The 14,581-nt window shown below is 43.9% G+C and overlaps 1 protein-coding gene across 1 annotated transcript in view; it reads left to right on the forward strand.

Annotated features, from left to right (window-relative positions):
- The first annotated feature begins 707 nt into the window (after positions 1 to 707).
- The window catches only part of LOC141073590 (uncharacterized), a 105,953-nt gene continuing 92,079 nt past the window's right edge, over positions 708 to 14,581 (forward strand). Inside the window, exons 1-5 of the mRNA XM_073560878.1 lie at positions 708 to 823; positions 5,928 to 6,046; positions 6,148 to 6,333; positions 6,420 to 6,543; positions 6,645 to 6,769. Of these exons, the coding sequence (XP_073416979.1) occupies positions 5,978 to 6,046; positions 6,148 to 6,333; positions 6,420 to 6,543; positions 6,645 to 6,769 (504 nt within the window). The 5' untranslated portion in view covers positions 708 to 823; positions 5,928 to 5,977. The remainder of the gene's footprint in view (positions 824 to 5,927; positions 6,047 to 6,147; positions 6,334 to 6,419; positions 6,544 to 6,644; positions 6,770 to 14,581) is intronic.

Here is a 14,581-nt window from a genome sequence, read left to right on the forward strand (position 1 = left end):
ATAAGAAATTAAGGTTATTTCTTAGTTGCCTCACAAAAACAATATGTCCGGATTTAACTGCATGAACAGTTTTCAACAATTCTGGAGTCACCTGGGCACAAGTGTTCAGCTCGTCCACCATAAAACTGCCAGTCAGGATCATCACCTGTACAGTGGAACTGTACATGATCCCTGGGTCACGCTGCAGGTTATGCTTGCCACTATATATAAATGGTGTTCTGTAAGGCCTTATTCACACAGCACTTTGCATCTATTGTCTACTGAGGCACATTATCCTATACCTGCATTTACCTTTCAAATCTACACAGCGGCAGAAATATTTTTGCAGCGTCCTTACAGAAGCACGTCCAATATATTAATGGGTAAACCTAATAAAAGTGTAGGTAGTCACAGTCTCAGCGAACATGGACTTTGGAAAAGAAGCAAATGGTACAATGAACTGGGTGCAAACAAAAATAAAAATCAAAACACAAAAACTAGACAAAAAGGCGCAGAAGAAATGAGGAATTGGGGCCATAAAGAAAAATCGTGACAAAGCCATCTTCAGAATGGCGCTACCCCTGCGGGTGTCTCCTCTAACAGGCACAGCAGAAATTCTATGGGGAGCACAAACACATCTTCCCCGTGTGAGGAGCGACCCCCTGGTGCAGCCAGCACTGGCATAAGACCCCAACATCACCGTCAGCAATGCCTGCCGCACGTAAGCCCTGCGTGCTGGAACGCAAACAAGGCATTCCCTGGAACGCAACATCAGGAAGTATTCGTCAGCAACCATTTCCGGTTCCGGCGACAGGATTTGGGGGCTGGAGAAAGGGGTTTCACAGTAAGTGATGTTTTTTGGGGGGAGTCCACAGTGTTCGTGTTCTGGTAGTAGGAATGGTGGGCTGCTCGGGTTTACATTGTTATCCCAATCTGTCACTCACTGTGATGTGGAAACGATAATGATGGGGAAAAGCTGCTGGGAGCTTAGGGGGCTGTGCCTGGTCACAGGTAGCAGATATGTCCTCATGCAAGTATCTTATCAGCTCATCCATTCATATTTCTGTTATTAATGCCATTTGTCTATTTTTGCATTTTTCTCAGCTTTGCCATTCAAAATCGCCCACTTTTTATCCACTTATTTTCAATAACCGCTACTTATAGGGGCTTTGCTTTTTGCAGGTTGAATTATTTACTGGGGGGGCCGTGTTAAAGTGTAAAAGAGTAGGAATTCTGCCATAATATTAATGATTTTGCTTGTACTGCTCCATTGTGCGTTAATAAGGACATGTGACAGGGTGATTATGGAAGTATATAATATATAGTTTCTGTAGGTTTTCCGTCTTCCTTTTATTCATATTCTAAAATTATGGGTTGTGGCTCATGTATGGAGCTGCGAGTTTGTGTCCCGGATAGACCCAATCACAGGAGGAGAAGCAGTAAAAATTCTAATTTAAGGGAGAAGATACAGATTGGAAATTAGTTAAAAACTTTCTGACAGTGAGGGTGTGTGCACACGCTGCGGATTCTGCTGCGTATCCGCAGCGGTTTTGGCCCTGCGGATCCGCAGCAGTTTCTGCTGCAGTGTACAGTAGCATTATAGCCTATGGAAAATTGAAACCGCTGTGCAGACGGTGCGGATTTGCTGCGGTTTCTAATCCGCAGAAAGAATTGACATGTCATTCTTTTCTGCGGATTCCGCTGCGGTTTTCCATCACCTCCATTGTAAAGGTGATAAACCGCAGGGTAATCCGCAGGCCAATCCGCAGGTCTTTTGACCTGCGGATTTACCTGCGGATTTTGCTAAATCCGCGCAGATCAATCCGCAGCGTTTGCACTACCCTGAGGATGATCAATGAGTGGAACAGGCTGCCACGAGAGGTGGTGAGTTCTCCTTCAATGGAAGTCTTCAAACAGAGGCTGGACAGACATCTGTCTGGGATGATTTAGCGAATCCTGCTTTGAGCAGGGGGTTGGACCAGATGACCCAGGAGGTCCCCTCCAACTCTATGATTCTATGATGAGAATCTCAGCTTTTTTTTTTAACTTTCCCATCAATTGAAAGGTGTGAGGGCTTTTTTTTTTTTACAGGACAAGCTGTAGTTTTCATTGGTACGATTTGGCATTTATTGCACTTTTTGATCATTTTGTAAGGTGCCTACAGAACATCAATTCTAATACTTTTTTTCTGCCATTTGTCATGCAGGACTTGTTTTACATTTTTGTTGATTTAATAATTGTATTATTAGTTATTTAAACTAGTAATATTTCTGTTATCAGTAATCTTGTTTTTTTTCACATCTTCGATTTAGCTACATGTTATTTTTGATCATAATATTGTACCTACTTTATTTACACTTTTCACTGTATTTGGCCTCAGATTTCAAGGATCAGGTATACCAATTCATGCAATTAATCCCTTACCATAATACATTCCAATTAAAGGGTTATTCCCAACTTCATAGATGGATGGTCCCAAGGGACGCAAGGGCTTGTTTTTTTTGCGGGACGAGTTGTACTTTTGAACAACACCATTGGTTTTGCCATGTCCGTGTACTCACAAACAGGACAAAAAATTCCAAGTGCGGTGAAATTGCAAAAAAAAGTGCAATTCTACAATTGTTTTTTGTTTTGCTATTTTACCATGTTCACTAAATGCTATCACTGACCTGCCATTATGATTCTCCAGGTCATTACGACTTCGTAGATATCAAACAAGTATAGGTTCTTTTTTATTTAAGTAATGAGAAAAAAAAATCCAAATTTTCTTAAAAAAAAGTTGCTATTTTCCGAGACCGGTAGAGTCTCCATTTTCATGATTAGTGGCTGGATGAGGGTTTATTTTCTGCGTGACGAGCTGACACTTTTATTGATACGTTCTTTTGATCGCTCATTATTGCATTTTAATGCAATGTTGTGGTGACCAAAAAAAACGTAATTCTGGCGTTGTGACATTTTTCTTGTTACCCTGTTTACCGATCGTATTTATTCTTTTTATATATTGATAGATCAGGTGATTCTGAACGCAGCGATACCAAATATGTGTATTTTTTTTCTTTGTCTTATTTTGAATGGGGCGAATAGGGGGTGATTTGAGCTTTTCTAGTTTTTTTTTTTTTAAATATTTAAAAAAATTTTTTTTTTACTTGAATGGTCATGGGAGACTAGAGGCTGAGGTCATCCGATCGCTTGTGCTACACAGAGCAGGGCTGAAGCCCTGCTGTATGTAGCTAAATTGCTGACTTGCTATGAGCGCCGACCGCTTGGTAGCACTCATAGCAATCTGGCAATGACAGCCACAGGGGTCTGCTGCAGACCTTGGGTTGTCATGCCAACCCCTTGGCAACCCGCGGTTATGTGACACAGGCACTGATGGGTGGGGTTAGTGCCGCGTTTCTGGCGTGAGCATGTTAAATGCCGCTGTCAGAGATTGATAACTGCATTTAGCATGTTAACAGCCGTTGCTGTTAAGGGCACATGTAAGCTGTTCAAATCAGCTGACATGTGCTGGAAAAGTTGCAGGCTCATCGCCAAAGCCTACAGCAAACAGGGGGAACCCACCATAGATGTAACTATACGTCTAAGGTGGGAAAGGGGTTAAAGCATGTTGCCTAGGAAACTGACCACCACTGCTGTCTAGCTAATAAACAGTGCATTGAAGCTGGCTGGGATTAGCAGGTGCCGTTGTGCTCCAGCGATCCTGACCAGCTTCGGGACCGCGCTTATAGGCCCAATAGAAAAGAGCTTGTAAGTACTGCACGTGTACAATGAGCGGTGAACTAAAGAAGTTTTAACATCTCAAGAACGGTGAACAATTTTAATACACCATAAATTACAAAATTGATTGTACTTACAAGCACTATCCAGCAATACCTATTTATCAAGCTGAAAATAAAACTTTTAACTTTTTCTATATCTCAAGGGTGTGCACGACATCTTTTTCAGGCAAATTTCACCTGGAACCCAGTGAAAAAGCACTAAATAAATGACAAAAAGAATGAACATATGCACAGCAATGTGAAAAGGACTTGTGCATATGTTGTCGATGGTGAAGATGTCAAAAAAGTCACTTCAGGGAAAAAATGCTGTCCTCGTTTTTATTAAGCATTTTCTGGTTCCAAAAGTGTGTGGGTGCGCCGGCATCCCGAAGACTTTGTGCGTACATACGTTTTTTTTTCAAAGTAGTAATATGGGTGATCACTTACTGATTGCTGGGGTCCGACCAGTGGAACCTAAGCAATCTCGAGAATGGATATTTGCAGACCCTCGTGTGAAAGAGCAGAATTTGAGTATGCTTCATTCATTGACTATATCACCACTAGAGAAGGCTGAGCACTGTTCTTGACCATCTCTGGCAGTCCCATAGACAATAAATATAGCAGAGGTGTTCATTTTCACCTGTATTTTATTCAGATCGGAGTCTGCAGAGATTAGTTATCACACTTTCTTGGAAATCCTATTAACTGCACCTTCCTTTAAAAATCCAATTACACCCTTTTTTAATTACATTGATTATGGTAGTTTCATAAATATTAGTACATTTTGAACATGTTAATATAGTATTACGGTAGTTTTTTTTTCCTCCATGGTGTTTATGATATATTGAGAAAATTTTCTTTTCGTTCTGTCTTTATTTAACTATGGTTAAAGCCTTTTTCTGTCTAAAGATTAAAGCTACCGTCTAATCTGACATAAAATTGTCACAGAACTGATGAAGGTACAGTGAGTTTACCAAATTCCCTGCATCTCGCACATTGTGCCGCGGATTCCCAGGGCTTTATTCTTTCCCCTGATGTGGCTTGTCTGTGCTTGGTTAATCTGAGATGCTCCTTATGCTCTCGGATAACAAAATAAGACACCTAGTGCAAAATCATATTATATGAGTCTGTAATTATTGCTGTACTGGCAAATTGCAGTGAGCTTTGCCTGGTGGCCAGAATTGTGTGGGACCATCTATAGTCACAGCTGATTTTCACCTAGTGGATGCCAGTCATATTGTGTCTCCATTAGTGATAGCAGGTCCTCAGTTGCCCTCTCAATAGTCAAACAGGACCTCTTCCCTCTTCACAGCAGTGGCATAATTTTTAGGCACAACAGTGTCGCCCCTTTCATTAGTAGTCAAGGCACCCCTTTCATTAGTAGTCGAGGCACCCTCCCCATGTCTACCACTGTGGTCCAAGCAGTCCTTACTGCCTGGCCTTTTTACTCATGGAATGGACGTTGTCACGATGTGACTTGGCCCTGTGTGACGCGACCCGATGATCGGTCGGTCACTAAAACAGCCAAGACAGACAAGGGGACACAAATAGGGAACGGGGAAATGGACACCTCCTGCACTCTGCTAAGGAAGTGCCCTGAACTGAACTGAGGGAAAAACAAACAACTTAGCTTTCTCTGCTGCCAATGCTCTAAGGCAGCATAGTAAGGCACCCGAACACAGCTTTCAGCAGAAACACCACTGCTCCATATAAGCTGCAAAAAGCACTGCTCCAGATAGCTCCTCTCTTCTCAAAGGTTGGTTTGCAAAGGACCTGCTATTACCAACAGTCAGCTGGTGTACCAGGTGACCTTATATAGGAAGGCGGGAGTGGTCTCCTCCAGCAGACTAAACATGTAGTAACACCAGCGGCCATCGGGGGAAAAACTGATATTAATCCCCGATGGCCTGAAAGGAAAAAAGTTTATATCAGAGAATCCAGAATCTGACAGATCCAAAAATGGATCGTGACAGACGTCCTCTGCTGGCAAAGAGCTACACTATCTGCCTATACCAGGCTGCTGCGTTTGCTTTCCTCTTGACTAAATCTCTAAAAATAATAGGGGTTCTTCTTGCACCTCTCTTTACCAACAGAATTCTGTTTTATACCATATAAGTAGGTTACGTTCTGATCATTTTACGGTGATAATGTTATTGCCTGTTTCCAATAAAATAAATTTTTCTCATTCAGGGCTCTGAACACTTGGGTCCCAGCAGCAGGCCAAAAGCTTGGTCTTCAGAATGGACAATGAGCAGACTGAGCAAATATTAAGTCTAACCTTGGAGATCATCTATCTGCTGACTGGAGAGGTTAGAAATTGTGGAGTCTTTTTCACAAGAAAGTAATGTGTGTTTTCAGAGTGGGCTAAAAATATTTCTTATTGTCCTTCCCTTTTATTAATAATTTTTAGGATTATGGCCCATTGAAGACATCTGTTGATTATGTACCACCCAGCAGCCATGTTTCGGTCTTAGGAAAGTTGGGTAGAGCACAAAACTCTATAACATTGACTTCCTGCACCTCAATACATGAGAGAAACAATGATAAGAAGATCTTAGAATTAACTCACAAGATCATACATCTGCTGACTGGAGAGGTGAGTGCTGCTGGGAATATAAGGACATTTTACAGTTACACCAAGGAAGGTGTCTGGATGAGGATGTATCTGTGTGTGTGTTTTAGGTTCCTGTAAGATGTCAGGATGTCACTGTCAATTTCTCCATGGAGGAGTGGGAGTATTTAGATGGACACAAGGATCTGTACAACAACGTTTTAACGGAGACTTATCAGTGCCTCAAATCACTGGGTAAAAGAGAGAAATTGTAAAGGTCATCAAGATGCCCTCATTATCTGATCATCACATCTAAGCTATGTACGGTATTTAGACACTGCATTTATTTTAAACAGATGAGTCTAAAAGAAATTCAGAAGAGAGATGTTCCAGTCCACAGGAGCGTAAAGAAGAAAACCAAAGTATGATTCAAGATTGTATTAGGGAGCCTAACCAAGCCTGCAACAAGAAACGCAACAAGGTATTTTTAAACTTCAATTTCCTACAAGTCAAGTTACCCTAATTATTTCTCCCTATGGAGAATACATTTATAGCAATCTCAAAGCACAACCAGACTCGTGCTGTTACATCTAGGATTGATGCTAGCTCAGATATTAGACTTTTAATCTCTTAGATGCCGCACAAAATAGGGGCCAAGGCATTCTAAAGGTTAGACAGAAGGTGATGGCTTCCTCTGTCATCCCACTCAATTTCTCCTATTACCCCCTTCATTTTGCAAGGATGCGATAAGGTGATAGCAGGCAATTTTTGGCCTTGGGCAAGCACACATCAGTGGCCCATGAACAGCAGCTCTTCCTTCTTGTGTTTACCTTTGCATGCTTCTTAAAGGAAGTAGAGGTTACAGTGTTTTAAAAGGATAAAGCAGGTGTATTGATGGGTTAACTGTTATCATATGCTGACTAGATTCTCAGCCACTTCTCTCAGTGTAGCAGTGCGATTACCTGTGCTACCTAGAAAGGTGACTGACTCTAGACCACATTTATGCAGAATGTCTACGTGTGGTTACTACATGAGGAACATGACAGTGTGTGCTTAGCACACTATCATGCTCCATCAATCTGCAACTACAGAGGGAGTACAGAAATTTATCTAGAGAACGCATTTTAAGCTATAGAGCCATTAAGACATCCAAGCGTACTGCACAGATACAATAACAGAACTATGGACAACGGTAATGACCACTGCTTGGTTTACTACCTACAGTGGGGAAAATAAGTATTTAATACACTGCCTATTTTGCAAGTTTTCCCACCTACAAAGAATGGAGAGGTCTATAATTTGTATAATAGGTGCACTTCAACTGTGAGAGACAGAATCTTAATAAAAAAAATACAGAAAATCAAATTGTATAATTTCTGCATAATTTACATTTTATTGAATGAAATAAGTCTTTTGATACAATAGAAAAACAGGACGTCATATTTGGTACAGAAACCTTTGTTTTCAATTACAGAGATCAGACGTTTCCTGTAGTTCTTGACCAAATTTGCACACTCCCAGCAGGGATTTTGGCTCACTCCTCCATGCAGATCTTCTCCAGATCTTTCAGGTTTCGAGGCTGTCACCGGGCAACATTGAGTTTCCGCTCCCTCCAAAGATTTTCTGTTGGGTTCAGTTCTAGAGACTGGCTACGCCACTCCTTAAAATGCTTCTTACGGAGCCACATCTTAGTTGCTCTGGCTGTGTGTTTCGGGTCATTGTCATGCTGGAAGACCCAACCACGACTCATCTTCAATGCTCTTACTGAGGGAAGGAGGTTGATGGCCAAAATGTCACTATACATGACCCCATCCATCCTCCATTCAATACAATGCAGTTGTCCTGTCCCTGTTGCAGAAAAGCAACCCCAAAGTATGATATTTCCTCCACCATGATTCACGGTTGGAACGGTGTTCTTGGGCTTGTACTCATCCTTCTCCTTCCTCCAAACATCCTGAGTGGAGTTAATACCAAAAAAATCTATTTTCGTCTCATCTTACCACATGACCTTATCACATGCCTCCTCTGGATCATCCAGATGGTTATTGACAAACTTCAAATGGGCTTGAACATATGCTGGCCTGAGCAGGGGGACCTTGAGTTCAAACAGGTGCAACTAATACAGGTAATGAGTGCGAGTAGGAGGGCTTCTTAAAGAAAAACTAACAGGTCTGTGAGAACCAGAATTCTTGCTGGTTGTTAGGTGGTCAAATACTTATTTCATGCAATGAAATGCAATTTAATTATGTAAAAATCATACAATGTGATTTTCTGCTTTTTATTTTTAGATTCTGTCTCATAGTTGAAGTGTACCTATGATAAAATTACAGACCTCTCCATTCTTTGTAGGTGGGAAAACTTGCAAAATCGGCAGTGTATCAAATACTTATTTTCCCCACTGTAGAGATGTACTGTGAATGAAGAAACAATACAGCAATGTTACTTGGAAAGTGTTGAGGAATAAAAGTGTGTGGCTGGTAAATTGCATTTTGTCTTCACAGAATTCATTCCTATATAGTCACCTCCATTGTAAAATGGAAAAAACCGTCTTAAAGAGGCCCTCCCATAAATATTTTTTCCCTAAACCTGTGCGTGTATATGTAGTGTCAGTGTATCAATATACTCATCTACTGTGGTCTTCAGCGCCATTCCACTCCTCTTTTGAGTCACGTGATTCAGGCTTTCCGGACCACACTGCACTCACTGTGACCCAGAAGCCTCTTTTACAGTGTAAGTCTATGGAGTGCCAGAATGAAGCTCCTTAGATATGCTATGTAAAAGCCACTACCAGCTCAAGTAGCTGACAGCTATTGTGAGGTCCACACTGGAGGGCCCAGAACTTTTTCCGGTACACCTCAGGAGTCAGCTGGTATTTCCTTATCAGGGCTTGTTTGATGGCCTCAGTCCCCATCATTTTGTCGAAGGAGAGAGACGAACACCTCGAGAGCTTTGCCTTGTAACCCTAGAGTTAACTATCGGGCCCACTGGGCGTCAGGCGGCTGGTACTATATGTAGGTCTTTTCAAAGACCCTCAAAAATGTGTCCAGGTCATTGTCCTTGGCCATGACAGGAAAGTGCTTGGGACAGGGTTTAAAGGTATCGACATTACTGGACTCTCTGTTTAGTGGGGTAGATGGCTCCTTCTGGAGTCGGGCTAACACCAGCTGGTGGTCTGTCAGCCTGTCGTTCTTGTGCTGCTGAGTCTTGCCCGGCCTGGGCCCGTCGCTTGGCACTCTCTCAGCCTCTAGCTCGGTTTGACGCTCAGCAAACTCTTGCTTCGCCTGTGGTGTTGCAACCCTTCTCGCTTGCCCTGCCGCTCTGTAAATTCACGCTCTGCGATCTTGTAGCACAAGCTGCATCCGCATTTGAGGGTCACATCTTCCCATTTACTGCAAAATGAGTGGCAAGCAAGAGTTCATTCCGCTCTGGGAGCTATGGTTGCCGCTGGCTCCCGCTGAGTTGGACTGTTCTGGAATTAGATACACAACTGGATATTCTGGGGCTTCACTTGTCTGGTGCCTCATCATCTTGGTGCCTGGCATCATCTTCCACCAAGACACAGATCAACATCTCTTTTGGTATTGTTTGACTCATCGAAACCTCACTCCTCACACAAACGGATCAACACTGCTTTCTCGTGCTTCTTGTAAGCAGCTGCTGTCTTAGCAGTCACTCGCCAAATAAAATAGAACAGAAAAATAAGAGGGGGAAGAGCTGTAACTGCTACATATACAGTATCATAATAATTTTTATTTCTATATCGCCAACATATTCTGCAGCACTTTACATTTAAGAGGGAACTTGGACGGACAATGAAGACATTCTAGAATAACGCACAACCCTCGATACCAAAAGGAGTGAGGGCCCTGTTTAGAAGCTTATAATCTGAGAATTGTCCCAGGTTAAAAAAAATAAAACAGTCTGATTCTCAAAATTCTGAACAGAATGCTTGCAAGGACTGTTTTAAGGAATGATTGTTCAGTCCAGCCACTAATGCTCTGTATCCCACTGCTTGCCACCGATATGTCACAGATAACCGCCGGGGTTGGGGTCATGCAGATCCCAGCGTTGTCACCAATTGTCAAGGGTACCTAACCCGCTGCCTGCAATAGTCAAGGCCTGTCAGAAACACCGCACTGAACTTGCTCACTGAGCCAGTGCACGTGTCCTGAGTAAAGCGAACTGTGCTCAAAGATACCTGTGGAGCGGGCAGCAGCCGAGTAGATGCGTACTTCAGCCGCAGGACCTGAAGCACGTGACTGCTAGGGGCGTGGCCTAAACTCCAGGGAGCTAGGAGCTGCAAGAGAACTCCTAGCAGGGTAACTGCAAGAAAAAGTTACCAAGGGGCATAGACAGGGAGGATAGTCAGGACGTAGCCAATGAGTCATACACAGAGATAGCTGCAAGGTACAAGAGGGGCGAGCAAAGAGTAGTCAGATCACAGGCAATGAGTCATACACAGAGAGGATAGCACAGTACAGAATCAACAGGCAAACTCACAACAGGAAACATAACCGGGTCAGAACCATATAAACAAGCTATAACAATGAACAGGCACACAGAGGTCAGCACACTCGGCCAAAGGCAAAAGTATAACTGGCAGGGATTGGAGCTTCCCAGGGGTTTAAGAAACTCTCCCAGAACCAGAAAGAGGCCACAATCATTAACCCCAGGTGTGCAAGTCCAATCCTGCACTGAGCTCCAGACATTAACCCCTGACGTGCAGCTCAAAAACCTGCACTGGGATCATGACAGTACCCCCCTCTCAACGGGGGGCCTCTGGACTCCCAGGCTTCCCCGGGTACTTGGCATGGAAAGCCTGAACCAGGCAATCTGCATGTACAGAGCGAGCAGGGACCCATGAGCGCTCCTCTGGTCCATATCCCTTCCAGTGGACCAGGTACTGCAAAGAGCGGCGCACCCGCCGAGAGTCCACAATATGTCCTACCTCATACTCCAACTGACCCTCCACCAGCACTGGAGGAGCAACAGGCTCGGAGTCCTCTTTGACAGACCCTATGGATTTCAACAGAGATTTATGGAACACATTGGATATTTTGAAGGAGGCGGGGAGACGCAACCTATATGCCACTGGGTTGACTATCTCCATAATCTCGTACGGACCAATGAACTTTGGTCCCAATTTAGCTGATGGTACCTTCAAGTTGATGTTACGTGTGGAAAGCCAAACCTTCTCTCCCACCTGAAGCATGTCTCCCGAGGCTCTCTTTTTGTCAGCAAAATATTTGTACCTCCCCTTGGCCCGAGAGATACTACGCTGGACTTCAGCCCAGAGGTTTTTTAGCCGTTAAACGGACCCCTCTACCCCTGGACAACCGGAATCCACCCGTGAAAACTCCCCAAACTGCGGATTGAACCCATAGTTAATCAGGAATGGGGACATGTTGGTGGACTGACTCACCCGGTTGTTAAAAGCGAATTCTGCCAACGGTAACGCATCACACCAACCCTCCTGTCTGACGGAGGTCAGACACCTGAGAATTTGTTCCAGGGATAGATTGGTGCGTTCTGTTTAACCATTACTCTCCGGGTGATATGCCGACGAGAAGGAGAGTGAGATGCCCAATTTCATACAGAACGCCCTCCAAAATTTGGCCACAAACTGCACACCTCTGTCAGACACAACATTCAGGGGTACCCCATGCAATCGGACCACATGCTGCACAAACAACCTTGATAATGTTTCTGCTGAGGGTAATGCTGGCAAGGGAATGAAATGGGCCTGTTTAGAAAACCTATCCACCACCACCCAGATCACGGTATTGCCCCTGGAAGGTGGAAGGCCGGTAATAAAATCCATGGAAAGATGAGTCCATGGCCTATCAGGAACCGGTAAAGGTATGAGTTCCCCAGCCGGACGGTTATGCAAGCTTTTGGAACGGGCACACGCGCCACAAGCAGAAACAAATTCCTTGACCTTAATGAAGGCCACCACAAACCCCTAGCTACTGCCTCTAGTGGCCGTAATACCTGGATGAGCACTCTGCCTAGACTCATGAAACTCCTGCAGAAGTCTAGTCCGCAATGAATCTGGAACAAACAGTTTATCCCCTGGCCTGGTTGCCGGAGCTAGGGCCTGAGCCCTTAGAATTTCTTATTCCAACTCAGTTGAGACCCCCGCCACTACCACCCCTGGGGGAAGAATGGTGGACGGTGGCTCAGGGGGCGACACTGGGTCAAAACTTCTGGACAGGGCATCCGCTTTAACATTTGTGGACCCGGGTCGAAAAGTAATGGAGAACTGAAATCGTGAAAAAAAAAAAAAAGTGACCAACGGGCTTGTCTAGGAGTAAGCCTCTTAGCAGATTCAAGGTATGCCAAATTTTTGTGATCCGTGACAATCGTGATAGGGTGAGCCGCCCCTTCCAAAAAGTGCCTCCATTCATCAAACGCCAGCTTGACAGCAAGAACTTCTCTATTGCCTACATCATAGTTTTTCTCAGCTGAGGAGAACTTCTTGGAGAAGAAGGCACAGGGTTTGAGATTGGTCAGGGTGGCCGGACCCTGGGACAGCACAGCCCACACCCCCACTTCAGAAGCATCCACCTCCACAATGAATGGTTTGGACGGGTCTGGTTGTACCAACACCGGGGCAGACATGAAACATTTTTTAATCGCTGAGAAGGACTCCTTAGCGAGTACAGACCAATTTTTTACATCAGCACCCTTCTGGGTAAGATCCGTGAGTGGTTTAACCACTTGTGAGAAACCTTTAATGAATCTTCGATAATAGTTCGCAAATCATAAGAAGCGCTGGAGCCCCTTGAGATCTCGAGGCTGAACCCAGTCAGCAATCGCCAGTACCTTCTTAGGATCCATACGAAACCCCTCACAGGACACAACCCCAAAAAAGACAGTTCCTGTACAAAAAACGAACATTTTTCCAATTTGGCGAACAATCGGTTCTCCCGGAGTCTCTGGAGAACTGTCTGTAGATGTTGCAAGTGAGATTGTGGGAACAACACAATATTATATGTACAATTACATTAAATAAAAAGGAATAGTGAAACTAATTACTAAACCTGGTTAGGGAAATGGCTCAGTCAGAGCTTAGCAGAGGGAAGTAATCTAATTGGGAAAATAACCAGACAGAATCCACAGCTAACTATGTCCTCCAAGGACTGACAAATGACCCAGACCCAAATACTGCTTTTTTCTTTGCTTAAAGTCACGCCCACATACCTTCTCTTTATGAGCTTATGATTGTGGGATGTGCTGGGTCTGTTATAATTTTATGAGATCCCCCAACTTAAAGGATATATTCACCCCTTAAGGTTCCCAGCAGTTGATATTGACGTCATATTTCTAATCATGATTTTTCCATTACATAGAGCTCAAACGTGGCCTGATTCGCATCATCTATCGGACCGTTATTACGTTGGAGGTATTCTAGTGGCCCCACGGCGATTTGAGTGAATGCATCACGTCCTTCATTCTCTACAACGTCGTATATCCCATGAATATTGGATTGATGCAAAACCCCAATATTCATGTCTGAAATTCTCACAGGAGAATCCTTTGAACAAAGGCCAACCTCTGCATTTCTTCTCTGCATAAACAGATCTTACAGCTTACTGTCTTTTCTCCAGTAGATATTCTGTTTTAATTATCTGTCCACGGTAGGCGCCCTTTGCTTTAAAGGTTGCTTTAATTAATTTCTCTCTACCTAGATATAATTAATCCCACACCAAAACGAGTTTGGAGTGTCAGCTCTTCTCCAATTATGGCTCTTTTCTATATGCTCAATGTTGAGGTGGGAGATCTGTCCCCACCATGGGGAGGTTTTATGGATTTTAATTTTACTCTATGAAACTATATATGACATCTGATTTCTGTATCACACCGCCGTGAACTTTCCTGCAGATTGGGTGACACTGTAGCCAATGATTCCCACTGACCGCGCCAACTCATTTGTGTGGGGGTTCAAGCCTGCAGTAAATCATCAAACCACACAGGATTGGGCCCTATGTTGACCTCCTCCATCCTGCTCGTAAGCTTCTCATCGTGGGTTAAAGTAGCCAGGCACGCTGGTGATGTGAGTTCAGCAGACGCAGCCCATACAACATGCAGTGTTGGGGTCTGCAACATTGGGATGGCCCGTTATGGCACTTGTACATATTTAAATGTACAATGCCAGCACATGTTTTCTCCAGCAGCAGGTGGCGTGAAACAGCTGCCGGGAGACTGGCCCTCAGAAACTAGAGTCCGATGAACCTTCGTGCAAACGTTGGACCTGGGCCTTCAGATGCATGTTGGTCAGATGTATGGTCCC

The sequence above is a fragment of the Dendrobates tinctorius genome, unplaced genomic scaffold (genome assembly GCF_039654945.1).
Source record: "Dendrobates tinctorius isolate UK_male_01 unplaced genomic scaffold, ASM3965494v1 ptg000308l, whole genome shotgun sequence".
In the NCBI taxonomy this organism is placed as follows: Eukaryota; Metazoa; Chordata; class Amphibia; order Anura; family Dendrobatidae; genus Dendrobates; species Dendrobates tinctorius.